The sequence below is a fragment of the Phyllosticta citriasiana genome (genome assembly GCF_038021145.1).
Source record: "Phyllosticta citriasiana strain CBS 120426 chromosome Unknown IWZ02scaffold_3, whole genome shotgun sequence".
Taxonomy (NCBI): Eukaryota; Fungi; Ascomycota; class Dothideomycetes; order Botryosphaeriales; family Phyllostictaceae; genus Phyllosticta; species Phyllosticta citriasiana.
Genome location: NW_027117280.1, coordinates 1,623,478 through 1,649,274, shown reverse-complemented (window position 1 = coordinate 1,649,274; position 25,797 = coordinate 1,623,478). Strand labels below are relative to the sequence as shown.

General features: G+C 54.5%; 11 protein-coding genes across 11 annotated transcripts; 3 read left to right on the top strand and 8 right to left on the bottom strand.

The window, feature by feature from the left end:
- The first annotated feature begins 1,013 nt into the window (after positions 1-1,013).
- IWZ02DRAFT_187581 (major facilitator superfamily domain-containing protein) lies at positions 1,014-2,906 on the top strand. The gene is made up of 3 exons (XM_066762364.1): positions 1,014-1,454; positions 1,512-2,409; positions 2,469-2,906. The coding sequence occupies exons 1-3, from the start codon at positions 1,185-1,187 to the stop codon at positions 2,753-2,755; spliced, it is 1,455 nt and encodes a 484-aa protein (XP_066625424.1). The 5' UTR covers positions 1,014-1,184; the 3' UTR covers positions 2,756-2,906.
- An 8-nt stretch (positions 2,907-2,914) lies between these two features.
- IWZ02DRAFT_187588 (MCM2/3/5 family-domain-containing protein) lies at positions 2,915-6,192 on the bottom strand. Its single transcript, XM_066762365.1, has 3 exons — positions 5,802-6,192; positions 3,259-5,752; positions 2,915-3,194 (listed from the first exon to the last, which is right to left on the bottom strand). Exons 1-3 carry the CDS (start codon positions 6,095-6,097, stop codon positions 3,075-3,077), a joined length of 2,910 nt encoding a protein of 969 aa, XP_066625423.1. The 5' UTR covers positions 6,098-6,192; the 3' UTR covers positions 2,915-3,074.
- Positions 6,193-6,336: 144 nt separating this feature from the next.
- IWZ02DRAFT_444882 (uncharacterized protein) lies at positions 6,337-7,119 on the bottom strand. Its single transcript, XM_066767134.1, has 3 exons — positions 6,893-7,119; positions 6,729-6,838; positions 6,337-6,673 (listed from the first exon to the last, which is right to left on the bottom strand). The coding sequence occupies exons 1-3, from the start codon at positions 7,020-7,022 to the stop codon at positions 6,560-6,562; spliced, it is 354 nt and encodes a 117-aa protein (XP_066625422.1). The 5' UTR covers positions 7,023-7,119; the 3' UTR covers positions 6,337-6,559.
- On the bottom strand, positions 7,120-9,284 carry IWZ02DRAFT_444881 (GMP synthase subunit B). Its single transcript, XM_066767133.1, has 3 exons — positions 9,148-9,284; positions 7,571-9,091; positions 7,120-7,520 (listed from the first exon to the last, which is right to left on the bottom strand). The coding sequence occupies exons 1-3, from the start codon at positions 9,215-9,217 to the stop codon at positions 7,483-7,485; spliced, it is 1,629 nt and encodes a 542-aa protein (XP_066625421.1). The 5' UTR covers positions 9,218-9,284; the 3' UTR covers positions 7,120-7,482.
- IWZ02DRAFT_444880 (p21-C-terminal region-binding protein-domain-containing protein) lies at positions 9,285-10,701 on the top strand. Its single transcript, XM_066767132.1, has 3 exons — positions 9,285-9,588; positions 9,658-9,894; positions 9,942-10,701. The coding sequence occupies exons 1-3, from the start codon at positions 9,499-9,501 to the stop codon at positions 10,500-10,502; spliced, it is 888 nt and encodes a 295-aa protein (XP_066625420.1). The 5' UTR covers positions 9,285-9,498; the 3' UTR covers positions 10,503-10,701.
- Positions 10,702-12,312: 1,611 nt separating this feature from the next.
- IWZ02DRAFT_187523 (WD40-repeat-containing domain protein) lies at positions 12,313-16,460 on the bottom strand. The gene is made up of 4 exons (XM_066762363.1): positions 15,861-16,460; positions 13,172-15,807; positions 12,767-13,122; positions 12,313-12,707 (listed from the first exon to the last, which is right to left on the bottom strand). Exons 1-4 carry the CDS (start codon positions 16,016-16,018, stop codon positions 12,654-12,656), a joined length of 3,204 nt encoding a protein of 1,067 aa, XP_066625419.1. The 5' UTR covers positions 16,019-16,460; the 3' UTR covers positions 12,313-12,653.
- A 490-nt stretch (positions 16,461-16,950) lies between these two features.
- IWZ02DRAFT_430931 (uncharacterized protein) lies at positions 16,951-17,505 on the bottom strand (the record flags this gene model as incomplete). The annotated part of the gene is made up of 1 exon (XM_066766116.1): positions 16,951-17,505. The coding sequence occupies one exon, from the start codon at positions 17,503-17,505 to the stop codon at positions 16,951-16,953; it is 555 nt and encodes a 184-aa protein (XP_066625418.1).
- Positions 17,506-17,583: 78 nt separating this feature from the next.
- IWZ02DRAFT_187414 (DNA primase large subunit) lies at positions 17,584-19,752 on the bottom strand. Its single transcript, XM_066762362.1, has 3 exons — positions 19,422-19,752; positions 18,793-19,337; positions 17,584-18,746 (listed from the first exon to the last, which is right to left on the bottom strand). The coding sequence occupies exons 1-3, from the start codon at positions 19,609-19,611 to the stop codon at positions 17,967-17,969; spliced, it is 1,515 nt and encodes a 504-aa protein (XP_066625417.1). The 5' UTR covers positions 19,612-19,752; the 3' UTR covers positions 17,584-17,966.
- On the bottom strand, positions 19,700-21,171 carry IWZ02DRAFT_444876 (4-nitrophenylphosphatase-like protein). Its single transcript, XM_066767131.1, has 5 exons — positions 21,069-21,171; positions 20,982-21,003; positions 20,777-20,845; positions 20,626-20,717; positions 19,700-20,562 (listed from the first exon to the last, which is right to left on the bottom strand). Exons 1-5 carry the CDS (start codon positions 21,132-21,134, stop codon positions 19,894-19,896), a joined length of 918 nt encoding a protein of 305 aa, XP_066625416.1. The 5' UTR covers positions 21,135-21,171; the 3' UTR covers positions 19,700-19,893.
- Positions 21,172-23,078, bottom strand: IWZ02DRAFT_444872 (adenine-N(1)--methyltransferase-like protein). The gene is made up of 3 exons (XM_066767130.1): positions 22,903-23,078; positions 22,543-22,781; positions 21,172-22,479 (listed from the first exon to the last, which is right to left on the bottom strand). The coding sequence occupies exons 1-3, from the start codon at positions 23,003-23,005 to the stop codon at positions 21,391-21,393; spliced, it is 1,431 nt and encodes a 476-aa protein (XP_066625415.1). The 5' UTR covers positions 23,006-23,078; the 3' UTR covers positions 21,172-21,390.
- A 100-nt stretch (positions 23,079-23,178) lies between these two features.
- IWZ02DRAFT_187169 (Metallo-dependent phosphatase-like protein) lies at positions 23,179-25,415 on the top strand. The gene is made up of 3 exons (XM_066762357.1): positions 23,179-23,456; positions 23,539-24,381; positions 24,435-25,415. Exons 1-3 carry the CDS (start codon positions 23,442-23,444, stop codon positions 25,215-25,217), a joined length of 1,641 nt encoding a protein of 546 aa, XP_066625414.1. The 5' UTR covers positions 23,179-23,441; the 3' UTR covers positions 25,218-25,415.
- Positions 25,416-25,797: the final 382 nt, after the last annotated feature.

The window sequence follows — 25,797 nt, the reverse complement described above, 5'->3', positions numbered from 1 at the left end:
ACCCAAACACCAGCATGCAGGTGTGGAGGTTACGTGGACCCGGGAGACTTGAGCGCTGGGAAGTGGCTGAGCGGGTGCCCGGTTGGGCTGCAGCCCTAGCGTTCTGCGCCCCGTCCCGTAGCTTCGACCCTTCCGCGCCCCCGTCCCGTAGCTTCGACCCTTCCGCGCATCGGGGTTCCGACCTCTGGGTCAAACGGCGTGGAGTTCGGCATGTTCAGCGTCATCCCTGTAGACTTTTGCGCCCCATGAGCGCCATGTGGCGGTCCGGCGGCGAAAGACTTGGCTCTGGCCCCCAGGTTGGCAGAGAGAGGGCAGCGTGCAGATCCGACAAGACGGTGAAGGCGGCGAAACGTAGGAGAGACGTGATTGAGATTTACCGGAGTCGGGGCAGGCGAGCTGACGGCTGGCGGAGAGGCTGACAAGAGATGATGGAGTGAGCAGAGAGGCAGAGGCGATTCAGGGCGAGAGCGATTCATGGCTGAGGCACAGGGTGGAGTTGAGACGGGTGCTGGAGGTGGACGAGAGAGGACGGACTGTGGTGAGAAGAGGAAGAGGTGTTGGGGTTTGGACTGCATCAAGATCCTTGCGGAAGCTCCTCCTCGGCTTGGCGCGACAAAAACAACTCTCCGTGCCTCGAAGGCTGACTCGCATAGAGGCGGTGTATCGCAATTGGCTGCCCACCCTATAACCGATGATGCTTGGCCTATAGTCGCTAAAGGTTGTCCGCAGTCTCTGCTGCCTCCCTTTCGGCCCCAGAGTGACATCCAACATCTTGACTGTAAGCATACGACCTTCCTCAGCAAATCTTCACGCTGCTGCGGTTGGTGGACAAAATCTCTCATCCTTTGTGGGTGGATGCGTCTTGACTCGGAGCCTCTGGGGGCGCAAAGATGCGCAAGTGCCGAATCTCACGCTTCCTCAAAGAGGTACTTGGTAGGCCTGCGAAATGGGGAATACAGCCGGCCTGCATGAGTGTACTATTCTCGAATGCCAACCGGGCCAATCACGGGCATTCTACGCGCTCCTTGCTCGACCTCACTGCACAGGGCTGAGGTGGTTTGCGTCCTTTTCTCGTGTAATCATGTTGCGATTCCCTATCTGTTTCGATATAAAGTCCTGTTCAATGCTCCGTCCAAGATCAGTTCACGTGCTCGGGCGTCCAGTCTCTTCCACATCTCTCTACCATGGGTCAATCCGACGCCGTCCGAGTGGAACAAGGCACTCCAACCTCGACTCCGGAGAAGACGCTGGAACAACCATCACCTCCGTACTCGGCATTTCCACAATCCACCAGACGGCTCATCCTTTTTGCAGTCACTTGCGCAGGTTTCTTTGGACCACTGGCTGGAGCAGTCTATCTCCCAGCAATTCCTCTCTTTTCAAGCATTTTCCACACAGAAGACGATGTCATTAGCGCCACCGTATCAGTGTATATGGCAATTTTTGCCGTGTCGGTACGTTTCTCCCATTCTCAAAATACCAAAGGCAACTGGCTCACACAGAATTCGCAGCCTCTGGCATGGGGAGCATTCGCCGACCACAAAGGTCGCCGTCCCGTCTATCTCGTCTCTCTCGCAATATTTATTGTAGCAAATGTAATTCTGGCCGCCGTTCCGGCCAACATCGGCGCTCTCTTCGTGCTCCGCATCTTCCAGGCCATGGGCTCCAGCGCCGTTGCATCCGTCGGCGCCGGGACAGTGGCAGACATAGTCGAGCCCAGCAAGCGCGCCTCTGCCCTCTCCATCTTCTTCCTCGGTCCGCAACTCGGGCCAGTGCTGGGACCGCTGATAGGCGGACAATTCGCTGCGCCGGAGCGCTGGCGCTGGTCTTTCGGCTTCCTCGCCATTGGCACGTCTATCGTTTACGTGCTGATCGTGGTCTGCTTGCCAGAGACGCTGCGAGCGCTCGTGGGCAACGGACAAGGCTCCGTGGCCAACACTGCAGGACGCTGGAAGAAAATTCCCCCCTTCATCCAACCCCCAACCGTCGATCCCTCGGTCAAGCGGCCGCAGAAACCCAGTCTCAAGCTTTCCTTCACCCTGCTGTGTTATGTTCCCAACCTCATCATCACATGCAGCGGTGCGATTCAGTTTGCGGCGCTCTACTGCATCTTGGTCAGCTTCACGCGCATGTGGAAAACACTTTACGGCTACACCGAGGCCGAAGCCGGCTACGCCTATCTTTGCCCGGGCGTCTTGCTCATCGTGGGCTCTCTTGCCAGCGGCAAGGTATCCGACTGGTGGCGCGCTCGCGCCATCAAGGCCAGCCCGACGGGGAAGGTGCCACCCGAGAGCCGCATCATTCTGCAAACGTTTGGCTACGCTCTTGCCGCCGCCGGGCTTTTGATGTTTGGTTGGTTTTGCGAGCACAGGATCCATCCTGCTGCAGTCATGATTGCATCTGCCATTGGTAAGTTGCTGTCCAGTCCCTTTTATTGCCTGCTATCCCAGATCTGACACTCGGAAAAGGTGCTTTTGGCATGGGATGGGTCTTTGTCACCACGACTAGTTATCAGACCGAGTGCTACCCCAGCTACGGCGCCAGCCTGGTCGCACTCGGGCAGATGATGCGAAACATTGGGGGCGCCATTGCGGCCGTCGTGATTCAGCCATTGATTGAGGCAATGGGCTATGGTTGGTGTTTTACCGGGTTGTCGATTTTGACATTCAGCTGCATCTTCGGAGTTATATACCTGCGCTTCACTGGAGACTCGTGGCGCAAAAAGTTGGACGAGAGGACAAGGGCGAGATCTTGAACGGGAGGATCAGGCGTTGGCTGGTAATTTGAGCATTCGGTAGTATAATGTGTATATCGGCTTAGAGTCGTAGTCTGGCGCATCCTCGGTCAAGTGGGCAATTGAAAACCGCCGAGTGCACCCTCACTGCGCAGCAAGTCGTCGAAAACAACGTTGAAATTGATTGGCGAAACACCGCCGTCCTAGATATATATTTGGTATCACCCAACCCCTAAGCGCTCAGAACGCCATTGACCCCAAGAGCAGGGTCGTCTTTCAAACCCAAACAACCCATCGTGGCCCATTTGATTTTTCGTCACTTCTTATCCAACACAGATACTTACATTTCCTCCATCGCACAGTTGGGATGCATGACGTACATGACGGAATGGGTTTCCGGCAGGCCCTGGCCGTTCTCGTCGGCAAGACCCTCGCCAGTGAACATCATAAGGATGTTTTCCTGCGCGAGAAAAGTTAGCTTGGCCACCATCACCGAATTTAAAGGAGTTTGTGTTGCTACTCACCCTGACCATGCGCTTCAAGACCTTCCTGGCCAATATCCTTTCAATCTCCAAGTCCTCCTGCGTTTCCAGCTCGGCTTCCTTTTGCTCAAGGTACCAGACGATGAGCTCGTTCTCCTCGACGCCGTCCTCGGCCGTCTGGGCGTCCTGGTCGATTCGCCGCACCATGAGATTGAGGATCGACATGTACTTGTCGTACGTAATGGTAATCTTTCGCTGCGACGGCGGCGGGAGTTCAGGCTCAGGAGCGGCAGTTGCGTCATTGTCGCCGCCTACGTCGGCCATTTCTTCGTCAGCGTTTGCGCCCGGTGGCGCGTCTTGCGCTTGCGCCGCTTCGTCGTCGTCTTCGACTTCTATGTCGTCCTTTTCGACAGAGATGATACTCTGCCGCAGCAGGTTGTATGCTTCGCGCACAAACTCTGGGGTGACTTCGTCGACACAGTTGGCTTTTGCGATGGCCTCGGAGAGGCGAATCATGCTTTCAAGTTGACGGACGGTGATGCGGTAGCTGTTGCGGCCGATGCCGCCTTGCGCATCGTCGGCGCGGAGCTCCTTGTACCTTTCGACGAGACATTCCTTGGCCTCGGGCGTGAACTCCGGCTTGAATGTCTGAGCGAAGCGGATGTAGCGCTGCAGCTGGGCGGTGCTGAATTCCGGCTCGACAGCGTCGTCGCGAAGTCGATGGATGTTGACAATGTGCTCGGCAAGGTGGCGGTCGACGCTCTCCTCACATTCGTCAAGGACAACGAAGAATAGGTCAAAACGGGACATGATGGGGGCACTCATGTTGACGTTGGCGCGGAGGGTAGTTTTGCGGTTATAGCGGCCGCCGACTGGGTTTGCCGCTGCAAGAATCGAGGTACGTGCATTCAAAGTAGCCTGGATACCCGCTTTGGCAATCGAAATCGTTTGCTGTTCCATGGCTTCGTGGATGGCAACCTGGTCGGCGATGTCCATCTTGTCGAATTCATCAATCGCGCAGATACCGTTGTCTGCCAGCATCAAAGCACCAGCTTCAATGGTGAAGTCTCCGGTCTCCTCGTCCTTGACCACGGCAGCCGTCAGACCAGCAGCCGAAGATGCTTTACCAGAGGTGTAGACAGATCGCGGCAGAAAGCTGCAAATGTACTTGAGAAACTGCGACTTGGAAGTACTGGGATCGCCGACAATGCAAATGTTAATGTCGCCACGGAGCGGCATGCCTTCGGGCGTGACTTTGCTGACACCGCCCATCAGTTGCAGTAACAGGCCCTTCTTGATGACGGAATGGCCGTACACCATGGGCGCAATGGAATCGACAAGCCGCATAAACATGTTGTCCCCGTGCACCATGCTTTTGAGGTCTTCGATTTCAGCTGGTGTCATAGTGGCCAAAAGCTCAGACTGCGCCTGTTCGGCTGAAAGACGAGAGAAATTCTCAGTGGGCCCAATCTGGTTGAGCGACTGAAGGACGTTGCCTGCTTGGCCGTGCAGCTCTTGAGTAGAAGCTTGGCCGGGAGTCGAAGTATCCGGTGTCACCATGCAGGCCATGAAGGCCATTCTGTAGGTCAGATCCCTCACTCCGAGTGCCTTGAGACCAGAAACTCCGCTCCCGCCGACATCTGTGCCACGGGATTGACCATTCAAGTCTCTTGTCGCTTGAGGTCGCACGCCTGGAACTCTGAATTGGCTGACATCTGGAATGACAATAGGCGTGCCGGTGAAGATGCACTTTTCACCAGCTTTGGCGCGATCAACGATTTCACCGCGCAAGATGACGTCGAGGGTTCGTGGCATGCTTCCAGTGGGAATTTCCGAGCTGTTTTCCTGGATGCGCACCTTTTGCCAGTCGACGAAAGTGCTTTGCCTGATGTCTAGCCGCCACGCCGTCCGGTTGCCACACGTCAAGTTTGGGCATTGCGTCGGCTCTGTGTATCGGAACGTTTGCTCGACGTTGGGAATAATCGTGTTGCAGATTTCGCAGACAAATGTAGCGAGGGAGAGCTCTGGTCGCACTTCTGAAGTCCTCGTGACTGTTCCGGATATCGACAAAAGCCTTCCAATCGATGACGTCCGCAATTGCCTAATCCTTGATACTAGCGGGAGGTTGTAAAAGGCCAATGTAAACAGCTTGTCCGTCTGCTGGTGGGGGGTTTTTGACTCGAATGCTTCTCCCAACGAGTCGGTGATTCTTTCGCTTGCAGAATTTGGATTCGTTGCGGCGGCGCTAGAGGCGGAATAGTTTGGTTGCCGGTGATCCCTAAAGTACTGCGGCTCGTGCTTTGCGATGAGGTTGTGCATGGCCCGCGTCATGTACGGCATGAAGCGATAGTATTCGTCCGCAATCGCCTTTCCCAGAACGCCTTCTTCATGCTGCATGAGGTGGTTGAAGTCGACGTAAAGGGTCGACAGATTGTAGGCTCGGAGTCCGTGGACTTGGGAGACGTAGTACCTGTCGGTGGTCTGAACGCTGGATGCTGGGGCACCCGAGGACACTGGCTGTGGCTCTACCCTGTACCTATTCGGGGTCAGCCAGATTCCCGGCTCTTGTCCAGGACGACACTCACGAGTCCAAAAACTCTTCGAACCTCTGGCTCAAAGTCTCGCCAGTCACGTCCACCACCTTCGGAATGTCCTGCCGTGGTCCAGCCGTTCTTCTTACGGTAGCCCTGGAGGCGGCAAGATCATCCTCGCGAATGTTTGCTTCGCTATTGGGTCCTGCGCTCTCAGAAGGAGGTCCTCTCGGACGCGAAGAGGCACGGCCATTCGGTTGCCGTGCACCGAATGCTCCATCGCTCGGAGTAGGGGTGGGCGCATTGAAATCATTTTCAGAGTTGATGACAGCGTCCACCAGAGAAGACATGGTAGGCGACGTTCGGTAGGACTGAATGGGTGATGGTGGTGGGTATTGTTTTAGGAACGCGGAGGTTTGGAGGTAAGTTTGGCGCTAAAATTCGGCTGAGGGACGCGACACGCGTATCCGACGCGTCAGTCGCGTTGCCGGTCAGGACTTCAATCTCGAGTCCTAATTTGGACTAGCACATCAAGCAAACGCCACAAGGGTCGACATTATGTCATGGCCCAATCTTCACATTCAAGGGCGGGGCATACTGCACTGGACAGGTGGGGCATCAGGAACTCCTCTTAACCAGTTTTGAGTTATGATCTTCTAACACTTTGCATGCACATCTTTTCAGTCATTTAATTGTTTGAAGTTGATGGAAATGTCATGTCATTACATCTTAGGTATCCAGCATATAGTAACTCCTATGCCGTTACCCCATCCCAGACGCCTTTTTGTGACACTAAGTAGAGGGTATCTGCTTCACTGCTTCTTCGACCCCCAGTGGCCCTTGTGCGAAGCTGCGGCCTCATCCTCCTCGCGAAGCTCCTGGTCGATCTGAGCACCCTTGCTCGGCTTGTTGCCGTGGGAAGCAGCCTACAATCTTTGCATTAGCTTTTTGACTTGGTGGTGAGGGGTAGTCTTAACAAACCGGCAGTCTAGCGTCGTTTTCAAGCTGGACTTTCTCAAAGTCCTTCGGCTCGGACTCCTTGTGGCGGTGCTCCTCGCGGGAGAGCTTGTTGGCAATCGAGCGCTCGTCCTCTGCAAATGGCATTAGGTTGTATTCAAATGCTTGCATTTTTAGAGGCGACTTACTTGAGTCGAGAGCAAGATGGCTGTGGGGTTGGCCCTCCTTGTACCTCTCGGCGTTGTTGATCTCGCTCTGCTTGTAGTTGCGCTGGTCGCCGTCCTCGTATATGTTGTGGGAGCCGACGTTGGAAGACATGGTGATGGAGGTGTGTTGGTTGTTGAGTTGAAAATTAAGTGATTGCGTTGAGAGGTTGATGAGAAGTAGAGTGGTTTGGAGAGTGAGTTCTGTGCGATGGAGAGTTGTGAGATGTGTGCTAGCCAAACGCCATATTTAACATGCTGTCCTGGCACTGACGTCACAGGTCGAGCCGTCGGGCCCCGCCAAGGACCGGGAATGCAGGTCAATGGCGTCAACCCGTCTCCGCTCCTACGCCAGTGCGGTTCCTCGATGCCTACTTTCCCATCATGTCGATCCGCCGCATTGCCCATCATCGGCGCTGATGACGATGCTGCCCCTGGCCTGGCTTATCTTGGGTATCGAGACGGTTGCATTGCTGTGGTGCGACCACGCGACGTGTCTACATGAATCTAAAAGCCATTCCATATTCCCAAACGCCCACTTGTATCCAACCCATTTTCCTCGTTGCCCTATGTATCTACTCCATCTCAATCGTTCCCGGGGGCTTGCTCGTAACTGTATCTCGTCAGCTAGTGTGCCCTGCCGCTCCTCTGCGAAAAGCTTACTGTCATAAACCACGCGGCACACGCCGTCAACCTCATTCACAATCCTTCTGCTGACCCTCTTCAAGAATTCACCATCAAACGGATACCAGTCCGCAGTCATAAAGTCCGTCGTCTCAACAGCCCTGAGTGCGATGACCTGGGCGTGCACGCGCTGGTCACCCATGACACCCACAGCCTTGACTGGCAAAAGTGCAGCAAAGGCCTGGCTCGTCTTCCTGTAGAGACCTGCCGCCTTGATCTCCTCAATGAAAATGTAGTCGGCGTGACGAGCAATGCGAACCTGCTCAGGAGTGACCTCGCCGAGAACACGGATGCCAATACCAGGGCCAGGGAACGGATGACGCCAGACGAGCTCCTCGGGAATGCCCAGTTGCAGGCCAAGCGCGCGGACCTCGTCCTTGAACAGCTCGCGGAGAGGCTCAATGAGCTTCAGGTGCATGCCCTCGAGCAGACCGCCAACGTTGTGGTGCGTCTTGATAGTCGCACTCGGGCCCTTGAAGGAAATACTCTCAATGACATCGGGGTAAAGCGTACCCTGGAGAAGCCATTCGATCTCGCCGTCGCCAGAGGTGTTGTGCGCGTCCGCCGCAATCTTTTTGGCCTCCTCCTGGAAAACTTCAATGAAGGTGTTGCCAATGACCTTGCGCTTCTTCTCCGGATCATCGTGAATGCCCTTGAGCTTGCCGAGGAAGCGGTCGCTGGCGTCGACAACCTTCAGGTTGATTCCCAGGTGCTCACCAAGCGTCTCCTTCACAATCTTGGCCTCGTTGAGCCTAAGCAAGCCATTGTCGACCAATACGGCGTGGAAACGCTGGCCGATTGCCTTCTGCATCAGCTTGGCGGCAACGGTGGAGTCTACACCACCACTGACGGCACCAATGACCTGTCCCTTGTCGCCAACAAGCGCCCTGATGCGTTCAATCTCCTGGTCCACAAACTTGGACATGGTCCAGTTCTGGTTGGCCTTGCAGATGCCGACAGCGAAGTTCCGGAGGACCTCCTTGCCCTTCTTTGAGTGGGTGACCTCGGGGTGGAACTGGATGCCGTACCACTCCTTCTGCTCGTGAGCAATGCCAGCAAAGGGAGCGTTGGAGGTGGTCGCAAGAATGGCAAAGTCCTTGGGCAGGGCAGAGAGCTTGTCGCCGTGCGACATCCACACCTCCAGATCCTGCTCAAGACCCTCGAAAAGCTTGTCGATGTGCGGTGCCTTTCCGGGGTGCTTCTCGACCTTCAGGAAAGCGTGGCCGTACTCCTTCTTGTCACCAGCACATACATTGTTGCCCTGCTGCCAGGCCATCTCCTGCAGACCATAACAGATTCCGAGAATGGGCACGCCCAGTTCGAAAACGGCAGGGTCTGCGTGAGGGGAGCCCTCCTTGTAGACCGAGTAGGGCGAGCCGGACAGAATGACACCCTTGGGCTTCCAGGTCAGGTCCGCGATCTTCTGGGTGCATGGTAGCATCTCCGAGTAGACATTGAGCTCGCGCAGGCGGCGGGTAATCAGGTGGGAGTACTGGGAGCCTTTGTTTACTGTTAGTCACAATGCGCTCGAGGAGCGTCCGACTGGTGGTGTGTACCGAAGTCCAACACCAGAATGGTGTCGAACGTCATGTGAGGCTCGATCGGAAGCTCGCCGGTGCTACCCATGGTGTCTAGCGGTGTTGCGTTCTGCGGACTGGAAAGGTTTGCAGACGCAGAAGAGAAGAGGGAGCCGGTGACGCGCCAACTTTTTTTTCCTGGGGCGGCGAAACTAACCTCGCGTCAGTGCGATAAGATAAGGAGCCAATGTTGTTGCCGCATTTGCGGCATCGATTCAAAGAGCCAACGGCCAGCACTTGTAGCACCGCTTGTCCCAATTTTGAGGACTACCGAATGCTGATGGAGCCGCGACATCGAACCAGCAACACCACACCCCACATTCAACGACAATGGTTGTCAAGAACAAGAAGAGAAAGGATCCCGAGGAGCTTGGCGATGCGCCAGCCATCAAGAACGATGACGGCGACTCCAGCGACGAGGTCAGTCTGTCTAACTGCGCGGCATCCAAATGTCTCGCAAACGACATGCTGATGGGACGCGCAAGCTAGGAAATGGAAATGCTCGATGTCGACTTTGAGTGGTTTGACCCGAACCCAGAAGTCGACTTCCACGGGCTCAAGACGCTCCTCCGCCAGCTGCTGGACATAGACAACCAGCTGTTCAACCTCTCCGAGCTCTCCGACATGATTGTTGCCCAACCGCTCCTGGGCTCTACTGTCAAGGTCGATGGTATCGAGTCGGATCCGTACGCCTTTTTGACTGTCCTCAACATGCAAGAGCACAAGGTAAGCTTCCTGTCGTCGAGTTTAGAAGCTTTTCTAACACGGCGCAGGACAAGCAAGTGATCAAGGACCTTGCACATTACTTTGTTCAAAAGGCCTCCTCGGAGCCCACCCTCTCCCAGCTGCCGTCCCTCCTGTCTCCCGAAAACTCCTCCGCACAAGTAGGACTGATCTTGACCGAGCGCTTCATCAACATGCCTTCCGAGATTGTCCCTCCGATGTACAACATGCTCTTGGAAGAGATGCAATGGGCGATTGACGCAAAGGAGCCCTACAACTTCACGCACTACCTCATCCTGTCCAAGACCTACGCCGAGGTCGAATCCAAGCTGGACGCGGAAGACAGTAGGCCGAAGAAGAAGAACAAGAGCGACGGCGCGGCCGAGACCTTCTTCTTCCATCCCGAGGACGAAATCTTGCACAAGCATGCGCTGGCGCACGCAAACTTTGAGTACACAAGACAGGCCGACGAAGGCGCGAGCGACGCCAAGAGAGCGTTCCAGGAAATGGGCATCAAGCCTCAAGGCCACTTGATCCTGATGGAGGGACAGAAGCTTGCGGAAGCTGTCAAGGCTATTCAGACGGCCATCGGTGGCCCGGTTCAGCAGTGATAAGCTGGGATGGTATCTGAGGAAGATCAAGTACATCTCTTGCATGAGAAATGGGAGTTTTGGGTCTCGGAGAGTGACGCACGCAAAAGTCGTGAAAAGTGATCAGCATCGTTATAGAAGATCTTGCCGAGATGTAGCTGAGAAGGTAGACGTAGAGGATCAATTCATGCTCAATGGACTGCACTGTGATCACCCCTGACCCATCCCCTCACTCTTTCGCCAACTGACATGCAATAGTGGATTTCAAAAGATATGATACCTCCTACATAGCACTGCCGCCGGGTGTAGTGGGCATTTACTCATGCCGCAGGACCCGCATAGCCCATCAACTCCTTCTCTGCCTACCAAAGCAGCCCCTCCGAAAACCCTCCATCTCCAACCCCGCCTCCACATCCTCCACGCCCCCTATCCCACCCTCCCACACCCTCCCAACCCTCCTCTCAAACCCCCAATCGCAAACAGCACAAACACCATACACAAACACAACTTCCCCCTTTCCCCCCATTCCCCCCTCTCTGCCCACCCCCACCCCCATCTTCAACGCACAACAATGCGGCGCCGTGCTGACCGCCGGATCGATCTTCGCCGCCGGCCCCAAAACGCGTCCCGTCGCCTCGTCGCGCAACCACGCGCCGTCGCTGTCGCGGCCCGCACGCGTCGCTAGATACGCTGCCGGTGGTCGGATGTAGGGGCATGTGGGGCTGCAGCGTTGGGGCAGGTGCGTGTAGTGTTTTGTTAGTGGTTGTGGTGGGGTTGTTGTGGTTGTGGTTGGTGATGAGCAGAAGGAGGAGGAGCAGGAGGAGGAGGAGGAGGAGGAGGAGGAGGAGGAGGAGGACGGGGTGGAGGATGAGGTGATGGGGTTGCTGGTGTCGGTATCCATGTTGTGCGGAAAGGGGCACGTTTGGCGGGCGAACGAGACTTCGTGGCCGCAGTGGTAGACGGCGATGTGGTATTTGCACATTGTGCGTCTGCAAGAACAGGAATTATTTGATCGATTTAGCTTTCCTGGCCGTCGTTGAACATAGTAAGTCTGTGCGGTTGATGCCCTCAGCTCCTTAACTTAAGGGCTGTGAGTGTCGAGGGACTATCTGTCCAAGGACTGAGAGATGATGGTGGAATCTAATTCGTTCGGAGATTGGGCATCTTGAAGATGGTGCAAGTGCCTTTTGGGTCATCAGGAGAACTTGTTGTCCTTCATAAAGAGTTTTTGGTCATGATGACCTCAAACGCTCGCCGTCCTGGACGTTAAAAGAGTACCGTGACTTCATGAAAACAAGTGACTTCACAAAGACACCTTGACCCTACGCCCGTATAAACAGCAGACCTCCCACTCAATGGGCTTTTGTCGCATTCCATCGACCGTGCGAGCCGTGGGTAGCAACAGTCAAGATAGACAAAAACAAGGAAGTCCTGCAAATCATTCAACTCCGCTACCTGCTTTCCTTTCGAGACCTTGATAAATCCCCACATGACCTCCCACGCAAGAGTAGCAGTCCATCTTCAAAGCCATGCTTTTGCATCCACCCTTCTTTGTGCGTTTCCCCTCCTCGCGGAATGATGAATCAACGTCTTCAAATCGACCAACGCATCGAGCAGATGACTGTTTCGAAAGAACAGCAACTATTCCTATGACTGTTTCGAAAGAACAGCAACTATTCCTCGCCAAAATTCAAAATGCATAGCGAAACAGAATCAAACATGATGTGAGAAATCCAATTCAGGTCGAGGGCAAGCCGTCCACTGAGAGAGCCCGTGGGAGTATCAGTCAGGGAGCCCGCCTACAAAAGAAGTGATGCCGTATGTACTGTAGGAAGCCAAGTGAATTTGGAAAAAGGTCTAGATTATGGCAATCTTAGAATAACGGATCAGGGGAGGAACTTCTGAGAGCAGACTCTGAGAAGCGAAGAATCGAAGTAGGAGCAAGGAATAAGTCAAGGAAACCCCTACCGCTGTCTTCTGCGCCGTGGAGCGACCTATGTTACATGACAACGCAGTTTTGCTCTGCGCTGACAACTAGCGGTGGGGCTCCAAAGTCATCGGCATCGGGATCGCCGTCGGTGCCCAGATAGAACCGTTGCGCCAGTTCTTCGAGCATAGTCCGCTGCAAAAGCCGAAAAAGTCAGCACCAAATTCAAATCTTGTAAATGACCGTCAACTCAGCAACATCTGCAGAACCTCATCGACGTGAATCAGTTGGAAGATTTGCTGCAGCGTTCAGCGCCTCCACGAGGATAGTGAAGGGGAAGTTTCGTGCTGAAACTTACCGTGATGAAGTTTTCTCTACTTCCTCCTTCACGGTTGACGTCATTTTCGGAAGTGATGCGGTACTCGTCGTGCATGCGGCGACGACTAGCAAGGCCGTTCGGAGCAGCACTTTCAGGCTCTTCTTCGTCGCCTTCAGGAACGTATGAGGAGTCAATTTCGTTCTCTTGGGCAGAGGTTGACTGGCGGGCATGACGCCTACGCAGGCGGCCAAAGGATATGGAGGAGAAAGTAGAGGAGTCGGCTGGAGAAACACCAACGCCTAGACGGGCATTGCGGCGAGCGCGGGCGTCTGGACTGAAGATTTTGATGCTATGGTCGATGCCAGATACTGCAATCATGGGTTCGTAAGGATGGCCTATTCAAAGTTAGCACACGCTATTTTCCAAGGATACCACTGAACATGCCTTGTACGACGTTGACGACCTCGCCGTCGCCCTCCAGGATGTTGACGATTCGACTCGTCTTCTTATCCCAGATGAAGACATGGCCAGAATCGCTACCACTGACGATATATTCATCTTGCATACCGAAAAAGTTGACATCTTTGACCGTCTTGCAGTTGCAGTGGCCGCGGTACAAACGTGTATGCGGCGTGCAGGGCTTGTCCACTTCAACTCTCTCCTTAAGCCTGGTACGCTCGAATGCTGACCGGAATAAAAGTTGTCGTGAAGGTAATTCTTCGTCATCATCGTCGTCGTCATCATCTTCCATCTCGCTCTCCTCGTCGGAGTCGCCATGCTCGTCGTCGTCATCGACTTCATCCTCGTCATCGTCATCACGATCGCCCATTATATCGCGCAAGTCGTCCATGGCAATCACATCCTCATCGTCTCCCATGTCAGTATCTCCGTCTCGCGAAGCCGATTCCGATAGTGTGCCTTCTTCCGCAGGCCTTGAACGGCGCACAAGTCGCGCGCTCTCGACAACCTCGTCATCTTCCGAATCGGGATCGACAGTGCTCAGCGCCCTGTTTATTGTCTCCTCATCCTGTCTGACACTATCATCCCCTCGACCCAGCCCGCCAAAAGCGTTGTCAACAAAGGCGAAATCAACACGTTGACCTGCATTCATCAAGACTCCTCTGCCAACCTTGAAGCCCCAGAACCTCAAAGCGGCCTTTCGATCTTGAGCGCCGAGTGCCTCAGGTGCGGTGCTGCCTTCACCAGAAGCGGAGTGGACTACTGCGCTCGACAGGTCGGCAAAAGGGATTTTGAGCGCTTGCGCTAAAGCAATGACAGCAATCTTTTCAGTTGGAAACACTATGCGGTTCTCGTTGACCTCAAATCGTGAAGTCTCAATGTTGATGATTGGGTCTTCGCCAGCGAGCTGAAGAAGGTATGGAATCAGATGTTCGTCGATGGCGTCGATGCTCGCGTTTTCGGGGACAGGAAAGCGACGTGAGTCTGAGATGTTTCTTGGTCTGGTGAAGCCTTCCAAAAGAGTTCCAACACCACTATCAAGCCACAAAAGTATGGCTTTCAAGAAATCGTATCCGAACTGCTCGTGACGAGGTATCTCGGCAGGCTCCCTTGGGGCTGGAACAATCTTCTCAAAGTTTGCAAGCATCGCGCTTGAATCACCGCCGGCGGTTCGTAGTCTTCCACCGAGGACACGAGCGAGGGTCCCGGCAGCCTGGACAAAGCGACGAGCAGATCCGCGCTTCTCCCTCAGATTGTTTTGGAAAGCCACATCGACATCCAAAGGGTTTACAGGATAGTGCCAGTTACGGGAGATCTCGTCCATCTCGGGCAGGATGGAGGAAGCAAGTCCCAGAACGGACGTGAAGGGCACGGCATAGCCAGTTGGGTCAGATTCTGATGGTTCTTTGCGAGTTCCCAGGGTAAAAAGATTTTTACGAAGGCTAACTGTCTTCTTCGCAACACGGAAGCTCTGTCTCTGTGACTCGGGCAATACAGCTTCGCGCGCTTCAGAAATAGGACTACGAGGACGAGGTGCCTCGATTGGTATCTCCTCGCTCTGGCCATTCTCATAGTGGACCATCAGCGAAATTTCCTCATCCCCTTCTGCAGACCCCGTGCGCGGGCGCGAGCTGGTTGGCTCCGTGCTTGCCTGAGACAAGCCTGTCCTCGCCCGCTTTCGTTTGCGGATCACGGATTCTTTCGCCATTCTTTCCCTTTTCTGCTCTTCATCATCCTGGTTCTCGTCTGCATCTGGGCTGCGGACAAGGTCGAAGCTGTATATCCATTCGCCTGACCAGCTCACAATCATCTCATTCGGATTGTGGTCACTGATCTTGCAAGCGGTGATGTGACCGTTATCCGTCCGTTTCATCCGCTTCTGTCCATTGGGAGCAAACTTGCGGACGCACTGCGTGGCCTGTCTCATTAAGTCCCTGTCATGGTCGGAGAGCTTTTCCGGCGAAGACAGCGGAGCACCTCTCTCTTGCAGCCGATCACGCCCAGTCATCCTGCGATCATGTAAGAAGCAGTGGAGATGTGCGCCACCGAGGGCAATGTAGTGGGGTTGGCTTGGCGAACAGGAAATGGTGTTGAGGTCGAGGTTGTAGCGTTTGTAGGAAATGAGGGGAGGAGGAACCCTGTCTTCGTCGTCGACGCGTCGGAGGGAAGATGAGCCTGGTGCCGGGTAGTGTGACTCTGGTTGGCGCAGGTCCCATTGCCGAACTTCTCCGTCTTCTGAACATGTCAAGAATAGCCACGGAGACTGTTCCGTCACAATCCTCTTGACTCGGTCGCTGTGAGATCTGAATACCCTGCAATTGGCGTCTCGCTCGCCGAGAAGACGAACGCCATCATATCTTCCTCCGTTGCCTGCCGGAACATGTGTGCCCCCAGAGTATTCAATGTCGAATATCCTGACCTCGGAATCCCCGGCGGCGGTAACAACGGTGCGGTCGTTGGTGTAGGGAATGAACTTCACGGAGAAGATGTTGGCACGATGGCCGGTGCTAATGGTGGTACTAAATTCGAATTGATTTGGAGAGGATTCAGGGAGGTACTTGTGGATGTTGACCATTTGATCATCTGAGCCCGAGGCAAGGAGTTCTCCAGACTTGGACCAACTGTGAAGAGACTCGTGTCAGTAGGCATTAGCAGAGGGAGGGATTAGCCGTACCATAACGCGTTCACACATCCAGTGTGGCCACTCAGCTCGTTGACGATGTCCAAATCGCGTATAAACTGCCTGTCGCCGTAGAGATCATGGACTCGGCGATACTTGGTGTTGCGCAGGCCAATCTCGCGATCGAGGACTTTGGAGTAAAGATGCTTCATGGTGCCGGCCAGAAAGACTGATTACAGACGGACGGATATCGAGAGTGAGCGAGGTTGGTAGGTAAGCCTGATTGGACGTGGTTCCAATCGAAAGCTTGCAAGAGGTGCTCAGCGGATGCCGAGCTGCATGTCAAGTCGGAGCAAAAGAAGTGGCAATGTCCGAGGGCCCGAGAGAGCACAGTCGCATTGCGAGCTGGGCGGGAGGATCATGTAGACTCGGCAGCCGAGAGAGAAGTGGAAAGAGTAGAAGGTGGGAGGAGAGTTTGTTGGAGGGAGAGAACAGTTGAGTGTCAGGTCCGGTCGAGGACACGGACCGTCAAGGAACCTCAACTGACGCAAACGCCCGAGCTCTGACCTCTCTGGCCCTATCTTATCAGCGGGCCGACGCTGCCGAACTGAAGTGCGCTAGCCAGATGAAAAAGTCGTGGCCACGCCAGACAACACAATTCGGTGACCAGGTGCAGCGCAGCTAACTACTAGGTATCACACAAGTTGCGACACAACGGAGCACTCAGAATTGTTCAAGCATCTATGCGAAACAGAGTTCGTGAACTTCGCCATAGTCGGGCATGCCACGACTTTTGCGACGGCGCCTCGATCTGTTCTGCCCTACCAAGCCCTCGCCTCACCGCTCACTACTCCAAAACACCATCGGTTATGTCCAATCCGAGTTCAACTCTCATGGGACTACCTGGTTCTACTTCAATCTCTTTTATTCAATTGGTCCGCTTTCTTTTGCTCGCCCACATGCCACACCGGCACTCGTCCACCACTTGCCGCGCATTCAATCCTGGGCATCCATCATGTCCAGACCCCCAGAGACTTTTGTCAACCATCAGAACTTATATCAACCCCCCCAAGACTTCTGTCAACCCCCAAGACTTTTGTCAACCTTCAAGACTTTTGTCAAACCCCCATTCCGCCTTGGTTCATCAACACCACCAGTACCGGTCACTGTCTCCGTCCCACTTATCCCGCCAGTGATCAAGCCTCTCCTTGCAAGGTCGCTCGCCCACGCAAGAATGAAACCAGGTGTTTTGGCCGTGATGAAGACCTTCGCTTCGGCAGCCAGAATCCCATGTCTTGGAGCGCTCCTTCAAAAAGTAGCGTTCGTCATTCACACGGTCGCTTGCTTCCATGCATTTCAAGCATAGTCCATCAAACTTCTTTCTTGTCTCAGTAATGGCTTCTTGGAGGCTGCGGTCGATTTTATCACACCGGATGCAGTCAACACCTGATTTGTCACCTTTTTCTTCGCCACTGGCCGATTTGTTCTGGCCAATTTGCTTTGATTTCTCGAGGTTAATGGTTTCGTCGAGGGATTCGATGCGTTTAAGCAGCTCCTCGATGCCTCTGTCTTTGCGAGTGTCCTCAAATGGCCAGATTTTGTTTGTCGTCAGCCGCTTCTGGTGCATGAAGAACTTCCTTTGCTTGGAGCCACACATGTCTTTCGAAAGAACGTCTTCCATGGGTTCTCGGAGCTTCATTTGGACCGTCTCCTTCAAGCCAGCTTTGGCTCTGTTGAGCTGCTCTGGTTTTTGTCAGCAGCGTAGGAAGTCTGCTGCAGGACACCCCGAGTGACCACCACCTTCCACGTGCTTGTCACGCGAGGAACGGGTTCGCCCCAGCTCCTCTCGTCCCCCAGAAAATATGACTGAGAGCTATTGGAACACACTGGATGAAGCACAGCGCCGCATACATGTATCTTACGAGCATGCCGCACGGCACGGCTATGGTCCGTCTTCAGTGCACGTGTGGCGCGCAGCACTGCGATCTTGAGGCCTGCCTTGATTGGAATACTGGACCGTGGACCTAGATGTGATTTCGAGGAAAGAAGACAGTAACCTGTAGACATGTTATACCGTACCGTTCACCGTAAACGCCACCAGCACCCCCTTAAACCAGACACACCAGTCAATCCAAGACTAACTCAAGCACCACTTCGATGTCATCCTCTCATCTCATCCCTCAGTGCATTTCCCTCTTCACCCAAATGTCCCAACAGGAAGCTACGCTTGAACCACTCGTTCGGATGGAGAATCGTGTCTAATTGAGCGCCGCTCCACGTGCCATCCTCTTTGACTTTCTTGATCTCATTGCGGTGCTTGTACTCAAATACGCGGTTGCACGCAATGTGATACCGCTGCCTCTTAACATCATCACGCACTTCGTTGAGCGTCTGTCTGTCATTGATGCCCGTTTGTTGCAGAAGGCCGACAAGGTTTTCTGGGGCGAATGTGCGGTAGGGGCAGCCATGGGTCTGACCAGGGCCCGGCAAGGGCTCCGTCGTCAGTTTCTGGCATGAGTAGGGGGTGTATCCGCGGCCACGGCGGTTCGCATCTCCACCTACGTCGCCGTAGGCGTGGCGCACGTTGTAGCGATACTCTTTGTTGAACTTCTCGTCGGTGATAAGCTTGAAGCTGCGCCGCCAAAAGATGAGACACTCTTCCAAGTTGAGACCGATGCCTTTCAGGAACAGTGTGTACTGAAGTCGTCCAAAGTGTTTGAGGTGCGAGTTTTGCCGCAGCGTACGGTGAAGATGCTGCATGCAAAGGGGAAAGTGTTGGCTGAGGGCGTCGATAGAAGCGGCGGTGGGGGTGGTAAGGCCATCAAGTGCAGTGTCGGAGGAGTATGTGGTCTCAGGGGCCGTAAAGCTTGTGCTCAAGTGCGAGAGAATCGGCGAAAGGCGGTCGTCTTCGTCGAGCCGAGGGAGAGCGCGGGCAGTGAGCTGTCAATGTTAGTTTGCCATTGGCTGACAAGTTGGTGATATGTACCTCCATCGCCTCCTCCAATCTTCTGCTGAACTCAGCCAGCACAAGGCTGCTTTGCTCCCGCACGGGAACGTACGCCTTGCCTCTCTTCAAGAGCACCTTTCTTTGTTCGACCAACTCTGGCACTTTTTCCCAGTCGACCTTGAACCAGCCGTCTTCCTCTCCTTTGCTTCTTCCCCATGGTGTCGCAGCTCTGAGTTCGTCGCCCAACGACTTGCTTTCCTCCTCAGTCACCTTTTCCCACTCGCTGCCCATGTCCAAAGAGTCGACGAAGTCTCTTCGCTCACGACCATCGTCATCATGCCATCTAAGACGGAATAGTGCAGTCTCCAGGCGAACAAAGCGGCGGCGGAGGTCTTCGGTCGCAGAAAAGGCCAGGCGCAGTATGAAGTGTGAATAGTGGTCCTTCTTCCTTTGCGCGTCTAGCTGTGTTGAGCGACTACTGTTCGACTGTAGAGGAAGATGTTTTTCAAGAATGGATTTCATATACGATGTTGTCTCTTCGGAACTACGGTTGCGAAACGAGCAGGCCTCGAGTTCCGACAAAACTGCGTGATTGTCAGTTTTCATCTCGGGAACACGCTTCATGGCAGTCCGTCCGTAAACGCAGATGCCAGACTTGAGTTACTGACCCTTGAGACGCGCAATCGCCCACTCTTCAAACTCTTCCAGAGTAATCTCGGCCGTGGGTGGCACAGTGTAAAAGTTGAGGCGGTGCTTGTATTCTTGGTCCCTCCACTTCGGAGCCGCGAACTGGCGTTTCTTGTGGTCGACCTCAGCGCGACGCTTCGCGTCAATGCGAGTGAAAGATGAGCGCTGCATTATCGCGAAGAGCGAATTCGACTATTCGCAAGGGCGTCTGTCGATTTCTATTTGGTTGGCGCGGGGGCAGGGTTTGGTGTTTGGGAGGGCTGGAAGTGGTTGACGCGAGACGCGTTGCTCGGTGCATGCACCGCGTCTTGGCCGACGCGCTAACTGAATCCCTGCCCGAGGCAACCAATTCGGTTGAACCTATTGATGCAACTCTCTCTACTCTACCAAACCCTGTATTCTATATGCGTAGTCTAAAGGCACTACTCTATCACCCTCTGAGATGCAATGCGTCTAGCCCAGCAAGTCACCCAGCTTGTCTGCGTAGAAAGCCGGCTTTACTCCAGTTCCGTCTCCTTCGCCCAAGAAGTCCTCCTTCTTGTTCACGCCGCTCAGCACAGCGAGAGTTCCGCCCAACTGGCCCTCAATACCGAAGCGAATGTCGGTGTTGAGGCGATCGCCTATCATGCATGTCCTGCTGCGATCGAATTGGAATTTGCCCTCGACTGCGTCCATCATGGCCTGACTTGGTTTTCCAAGAGCCAACGGTGATTTTCCCGAGGCCGTCACCAGAGGCGCTTCGATAGACCCGGCTCCTGGGAACAAAGTGTGTGCCATGGGGAGTGTGGAGTCCGTGTTTGTTGCCAAAAACGTGGCACCCCTCTTCAAGTATCCAAAAGCATGCGCCAACTTCAAATAGTTGACGTGGAAGTCGAGACCGGCGAGGACGATCCCAACATCAGGATCGAGGGCAGAGCCATTTGCAATGTTGGTGAAGTCCTCAGGTTCAATATCGCGGCGAAGGGATGGATCCGTGCCGCCGATGAATGGCACGTTTTCGGCGCAGAGTTCCTCTTCTATTCCAGACTCACCCAACACAAAGACCTTGTTCTTAGGGGCCGGAAGCTTGAGGATTCGCGCGATATACACCGCAGCGCTGTATGCAGAACCAAAGACTTCGTCCTGAGTTATTTCAGCGGCCTGGACGTTGCTGAATACCGTTGATTCTTATTTCCAGATACGTACCACCTTCACAGGCACGCCCAACTTGTCAAACTTCTTCTTATAATCTGCGCGACTCTTTGTGCTGTTGTTCGTCACAAACACAAGTTGCTTGCCTGCCGAGTATTGATCAGTAGGTGAGACTCCGCACAAGAATGCCCTCCTGGATGCTCACCTTTGCTGCGAAGCATTTCCAAAGTCTCTGCGACATGGGGGAAGATGTGATCACCAGACCATAGCACGCCTATCCTTCATGCGATTAGTCCAGTGGTCCAAGATAATCCTGGCCTTGCGTCGGCTCCCAAAACTGTTCTCTCCGCAGGCGCGTTGCTTTTGTGGCCGGGTTCTAGCGCGGGATTGGATCGAGGGAGTGCGCGTACCATCGCAGTCGAATAGGAAGGTCTGGAAGGAGTCTCAGCTCGTGGTTCTCGGTGTCAGAGTGGTTTGAAGAGGGTTGTTGGACGTACATCAAATTTGGAAAGAAATTCCTCAATAGCCGGCTGGTCGCCGGTCAGATACCTTGGCTCCCCCATTGCGACGGGTGTTGATTGTCAAATCTAGTGTTGAGGTGGAAAGTGGGAAGATGTCAGGCTAAACTGCCCGAGGACTTCATCAGTCACCGCCGACGGCGGCAGATCCCTGGTGGGGCTCGCTGACGTGATGGGGTCCGATCGGAGGTCGCCTCAGCGGGGAGATGTGCATTCAAACCCTGCAGACCCTGGGAATTCATCTTAATTCACCATGCAAGTACACACTGATGGTGAGTGGAGAACTGTAATTGGCTCTTGTTCATTCGTTGTTCGGGTTGAGATCCTCTAACGATTCTCTTCCTGGCACCGGGGCCCTCTCCTGCCTCTGTCCATCGTAGCTTATCTTGCGGAAGATGCCAACAAAACCTCCAATGTTTACTGTTGTCAGTTTCGGTCTGCAAACGACCCTCCACTTCTCACTGGTAGCAGACTCGATCGAAAGCCCATCTTGGTTCTCTTGTGCCGATTCCACTTCGACCGAGGGCGCTTCTGGAGTATGCTCCTCGGTTTTGGGCTCTGCCTCATTGGTATCGTCGTTCCATTCGTTTGCTTTTGCAAGCTGTTTTTGGAATGAAACGTTGTCTGCCATGGCGCCCGATGTGTTTTTGACAGCCTTCTCCTCCTTGAGAAGCTTGATATCCCATGGTCTCGCGGTCTGACTACCCCTCAATTCGGCCACATGCTCCAAGGCCAATGGCAAACGCGATTCCTTGATCACTTTCACACAGTCAGCAATCTGGGTTATGCTGGGATTGAACACGGCGAGAATGCCATCGACCTGAAGAGCACGAGCGACAGCGGGAAGATGGTCGTCTGACGCGGGAAGGTCAAGGAAGACGCGTGACAAGAATGGCTCGGGCTCTTCCGCACTGGGGTCGGACGACTGTGATTTTGGCATGGTTTCTAGGCGACTCTCGATCCATTGCGTCACGTCGCCCAAGTGAAAGTCGACGTGACGGGCGTAGAGTCCGTGTCGAAAGTGTTTCACAATTTGGCGGGCGTGGACCATGTTGCGGCGCTTTGCCTCGACTGTGTGGACCACGGCACGTCGCTTCTTCTTCCACGCTTCGAATGTGTCCTCGTTCGAGCTTTCGGCTAGAGGTGAGTCGTAGGTCGCATCTTCGGAAGCATCTTCAGCAGCATCCGGTGGGGAGTGTACTGCCTCTGAGGCTTTGGGCAACGGAGGGTTCGCAGCGTGTATAGCTCTGGCCAGATGGAGAGTCACTGCACCATGACCGGTTCCAGCTTCCAAGACTTCCAGCGGGGGTAATGAAGCATTCTCTAGGCTAGGTGGGTCGACGTGGATGTCCAACAAGCCAACAATCGCGTTGGCGTCATCGTGGTATATCTGGACGTGGCCGGGTCAGCGTGGCCGTGTAGAGATGGACATGACGTGCAGTGAACAACGAACAGGAGTGGCAATCCGCGGGCTGAGGCGGACATACTCTTCAAGCGTCGGCTCATGCAGCCGGAATGAGGTTCTGGTTGTGTTTATGACATCGCGGGGGCGCTTTCCGATAATCTCGTCGTGGGTGATGGGGCGGCCAGCAAAAGAGGTTTGTCTGACTTGACTACCAGATTTGAGAGCGTACGTCAGGATGCCGTCGTTGTCGGGCTTCTTTTTGTCGCGCAGCAGAACCACGTCGCCCTCTGCAAAAGACCTGTTAGCGTGGGAGGAGGGAGAAGAAGAAAGAAAAAGAAGAAAGAAAAAGAAGAAAGAAAAAAAAAGAAAAGAAAAAAAAACAAGAAAAAAGTGCTAGGCGCAGCGTACCAGCGAATTGTCTGGGGCCGGGGCGCGAGGACAGAGAGCGAAGACATTGGCGACAAACGGACAGACGGAGAGGGCGCCAAGTAGGGCGATGGGCGGCGAGCATGGTTGGAGTTGGATGTCGTGGGTGGGAACCTGACGTGACTAGGGAAAATGGGTGGTCGTGGTGCAGATCTGGGGAAAGCTTTCTCTGGCGTGGGTTGCAGGGGTCGCGCGAGTCCAAAGCCACCAGACAACCGGAATGCCTGCGCCTGCCTCCTCCAGTGCTACACCTGCCCTGCCCTGCACCACCTGCTCCACGCTCCCGTCGCCCGCCGCCTGCTCACCACCGCCTCTTGCTACCCCGTCCACTCCACCAGGCCACCTTCCTGCCAGCAAGCGGGAGAATGGCTTGCTCTTCTCGTCGTCTACCATTCTGCTGCTCCTGAATCACCAAGCTCTTAGCTACTCCCCCCCCCCGGCCGCTCTTCCGCCTCGACCTACCTCGACCAGCAGCCACCTTTCTCCGACCTGTCCGAGCGCGTCGCTCATCGCCCGCCAGTATGACCAGAAGAATTGTGTGTCTTGTCTCTCCATCCCGCCCCTGCATGCTCGCGCGTCTTGAGCGCATTTGCTGATAGAATTGCTTGTTCCCCACAGGTCCGCACCAGCTTTCAGCTGGGAGCTCTCACGGCCGTCATTGTCATGATACTCATCTTCTTTGACAATCATTTCCGCGTCCTTCCTCAAAGCATTCATACACACCTTCCCGCTCACCATCCCGGTCTCATCATTACCGACATTACTGTACAAACATGCTCCGCTCTCAACCCACTCAGCAGCTGCAAGCTCGACCAGGATAAATGGCACCGCGTCGAGAAAGATCTATACCTCGGAACTGGATGGTTCAACAAAGCCTACGTCCATGTCAAGCGCAAACGCGAAGAGGAACTCAAGTCCGACGAAAGAGTCGTCATCGATGTGCGCGTCGGCAGACTCGACCCGTCCATGGGCGAAAAGGGCCAAGAAACGGCAAAGTGGGAAAACAGACCGGCAGGGATTTGGCTTCTGCGATCGAGCAAGCGGCACGACAGCGACTCCAATCAAGTTGTGACTGCTGTAGATGTCCTGTTTGGCGCTGATGCTGTTGAGCCCCGCCCGAGTTGGGAGGTCCGAGACACCCCGCTTCTGTTGGATACTTCGGGCGAAGCTCAGGAAGCTCGCCTTAGCCTCAGGCGCGGTCCGCCGCACAAGGTTGAGAAGCCCATCCCAAGAATCAAAAGGGATGGCAAATTCAAGATCCTTCAAGTCTCGGATCTCCACCTCAGCACCGGCATTGGCATATGCCGGGATCCCGAGCCAAAGGGCCACAATGGCGGAGCATGTGACGCAGACAGCAGGACTCTGGAATTCGTGGGAAAGATTTTGGATGACGAGAAGCCCGACATGGTCGTGCTCTCGGGAGACCAGGTCAACGGCGAGACTGCACCAGACTCCCAATCCGTAAGTCACAAAGTCATGGGCTACTTCTTTCAGTTGTCCCGCTGACCTTCTAGGCCATCTTCAAATTCGCCGAGCTATTCATCAAACGAAAGATTCCATACGCCGCAATCTTCGGAAATCACGACGACGAGGGCTCCCTCAGTCGCTCCGCGCAAATGTCCCTCCTTACGACACTCCCTTACTCCCTTAGCGAGCCCGGACCAAACACAATCGATGGCGTGGGCAACTACTTTGTCGAGATTCTTGCCCCTGGCACATCGACACACTCGGCCTTGACACTCTATTTTCTTGATTCTCACTCGTATTCTCCCGATGAACACAAATTTCGTGGCTATGACTGGATCAAGCCCAACCAGATATCATGGTTCAAAGATACGGCCAAGAGCCTCAAAGAACAACACAAACACTACACGCACATCCACCTCGACATGGCATTCATTCACATTCCGGTCCCAGAGTACAGCCTTCGCGAGAACCAATACGTGGGTACATGGAAGGAGGGCGTCACTTCTCCTGGATTCAACTCTCACTTCCACGATGCCCTCATCGAAGCTCAGGTCCCTGTTGTATCTTGCGGCCATGATCACGTCAATGACTACTGCGCCCTCTCCAGACATGGCGGTGATCCAAGGCTGTGGATGTGCTATGCTGGTGGCAGTGGCTTTGGTGGTTATGGCGGCTACAATGGCTATCACCGGCGAATAAGAGTCTGGGACGTTGACGCCAACGAAGCCAGAATCAGCACGTGGAAGAGGGTTGAATGGGGTAACACGGAAGAAAAGGTGGACGAGCAGATTGTGGTCGAAGGGGGAAAGGTGTACGACAGCACTTCGTGAGTGCAAGGAACGGGCATGATTCCCTGCCGCGACTATCCCTCTCCTTTCCCGCATGGTTGGCATTGGAAAGAGATTGTAAGAATTGATCTGAACGCCGGATAGCTGTATCGTGGCCCGAGGACGGCTTTGCACAGCATCACAGTACAAAACAGGGGCTGCCATGGTCGACATCGCCCACGTTCATTCTTGGTCGCGTCAGCGCGTCTGTCATACGGTATACAGGAGACCCGCGCTTGTCCGCTTGCACCCGCCTCGTCGCTCTCCCGCTCGCTTTTGCTACACAAACCCCGCAATGACCGAACGCCAGAACACAGAACTCAGCCACACGCGCTGGCTCAAATGGTTGCCGCAACGTCCTAACGACCAGGCTTGCCTTACTTCGGCCGCTCCTTGTCGATGCACAGCGCAAGGCAAGGGTGTAAATCGGATTATCCTAAGGATCTACTCCACCTATATGGAGGGTTGAGGACTACAGTGGCCACGAGGAAACTCAACAATCGAAGACGGCCTCCTAGCTCTCATCGGTCTCGGCCCACGCAAAGCTCTTTCCCCGTCGCGCGAGGGACCGCGATGGCCCTTT

Coding starts and splice junctions, on each gene's coding strand:
- IWZ02DRAFT_444881 (XM_066767133.1), bottom strand. CDS start 9,217: ATGGGTAGCACCGGCGAGCTTCCGATCGAGCCTCACATGACGTTCGAC. Junction 9,092..9,147: donor CATTCTGGTGTTGGACTTCG/GTACACACCACC, acceptor CAGTAAACAAAG/GCTCCCAGTACTCCCACCTG. Junction 7,521..7,570: donor GTGCCGCGTGGTTTATGACA/GTAAGCTTTTCG, acceptor GACGAGATACAG/TTACGAGCAAGCCCCCGGGA.
- IWZ02DRAFT_187523 (XM_066762363.1), bottom strand. CDS start 16,018: ATGAAGCATCTTTACTCCAAAGTCCTCGATCGCGAGATTGGCCTGCGC. Junction 15,808..15,860: donor GGATGTGTGAACGCGTTATG/GTACGGCTAATC, acceptor GTCTCTTCACAG/TTGGTCCAAGTCTGGAGAAC. Junction 13,123..13,171: donor GGTCGTCAACGTCGTACAAG/GCATGTTCAGTG, acceptor AACTTTGAATAG/GCCATCCTTACGAACCCATG.
- IWZ02DRAFT_444880 (XM_066767132.1), top strand. CDS start 9,499: ATGGTTGTCAAGAACAAGAAGAGAAAGGATCCCGAGGAGCTTGGCGAT. Junction 9,589..9,657: donor ACGGCGACTCCAGCGACGAG/GTCAGTCTGTCT, acceptor CGCGCAAGCTAG/GAAATGGAAATGCTCGATGT. Junction 9,895..9,941: donor TCAACATGCAAGAGCACAAG/GTAAGCTTCCTG, acceptor AACACGGCGCAG/GACAAGCAAGTGATCAAGGA.
- IWZ02DRAFT_187581 (XM_066762364.1), top strand. CDS start 1,185: ATGGGTCAATCCGACGCCGTCCGAGTGGAACAAGGCACTCCAACCTCG. Junction 1,455..1,511: donor TGGCAATTTTTGCCGTGTCG/GTACGTTTCTCC, acceptor CAGAATTCGCAG/CCTCTGGCATGGGGAGCATT. Junction 2,410..2,468: donor CATGATTGCATCTGCCATTG/GTAAGTTGCTGT, acceptor CACTCGGAAAAG/GTGCTTTTGGCATGGGATGG.
- IWZ02DRAFT_187588 (XM_066762365.1), bottom strand. CDS start 6,097: ATGTCTTCTCTGGTGGACGCTGTCATCAACTCTGAAAATGATTTCAAT. Junction 5,753..5,801: donor TTCGAAGAGTTTTTGGACTC/GTGAGTGTCGTC, acceptor GACCCCGAATAG/GTACAGGGTAGAGCCACAGC. Junction 3,195..3,258: donor TCTTGAAGCGCATGGTCAGG/GTGAGTAGCAAC, acceptor TTTCTCGCGCAG/GAAAACATCCTTATGATGTT.
- IWZ02DRAFT_444876 (XM_066767131.1), bottom strand. CDS start 21,134: ATGGGGGAGCCAAGGTATCTGACCGGCGACCAGCCGGCTATTGAGGAA. Junction 21,004..21,068: donor AATTTCTTTCCAAATTTGAT/GTACGTCCAACA, acceptor GACTCCTTCCAG/ACCTTCCTATTCGACTGCGA. Junction 20,718..20,776: donor GGAAATGCTTCGCAGCAAAG/GTGAGCATCCAG, acceptor AATACTCGGCAG/GCAAGCAACTTGTGTTTGTG.
- IWZ02DRAFT_444882 (XM_066767134.1), bottom strand. CDS start 7,022: ATGTCTTCCAACGTCGGCTCCCACAACATATACGAGGACGGCGACCAG. Junction 6,839..6,892: donor CCATCTTGCTCTCGACTCAA/GTAAGTCGCCTC, acceptor TGCCATTTGCAG/AGGACGAGCGCTCGATTGCC. Junction 6,674..6,728: donor AAAACGACGCTAGACTGCCG/GTTTGTTAAGAC, acceptor CAAAGATTGTAG/GCTGCTTCCCACGGCAACAA.
- IWZ02DRAFT_187169 (XM_066762357.1), top strand. Junction 24,382..24,434: donor CTGCACCAGACTCCCAATCC/GTAAGTCACAAA, acceptor CTGACCTTCTAG/GCCATCTTCAAATTCGCCGA.
- IWZ02DRAFT_444872 (XM_066767130.1), bottom strand. CDS start 23,005: ATGCTCGCCGCCCATCGCCCTACTTGGCGCCCTCTCCGTCTGTCCGTT. Junction 22,782..22,902: donor CGGCCCCAGACAATTCGCTG/GTACGCTGCGCC, acceptor GGTCTTTTGCAG/AGGGCGACGTGGTTCTGCTG. Junction 22,480..22,542: donor GCCCGCGGATTGCCACTCCT/GTTCGTTGTTCA, acceptor GGCCACGTCCAG/ATATACCACGATGACGCCAA.
- IWZ02DRAFT_187414 (XM_066762362.1), bottom strand. CDS start 19,611: ATGCAGCGCTCATCTTTCACTCGCATTGACGCGAAGCGTCGCGCTGAG. Junction 19,338..19,421: donor GGCGATTGCGCGTCTCAAGG/GTCAGTAACTCA, acceptor ACAATCACGCAG/TTTTGTCGGAACTCGAGGCC. Junction 18,747..18,792: donor GATTGGAGGAGGCGATGGAG/GTACATATCACC, acceptor TAACATTGACAG/CTCACTGCCCGCGCTCTCCC.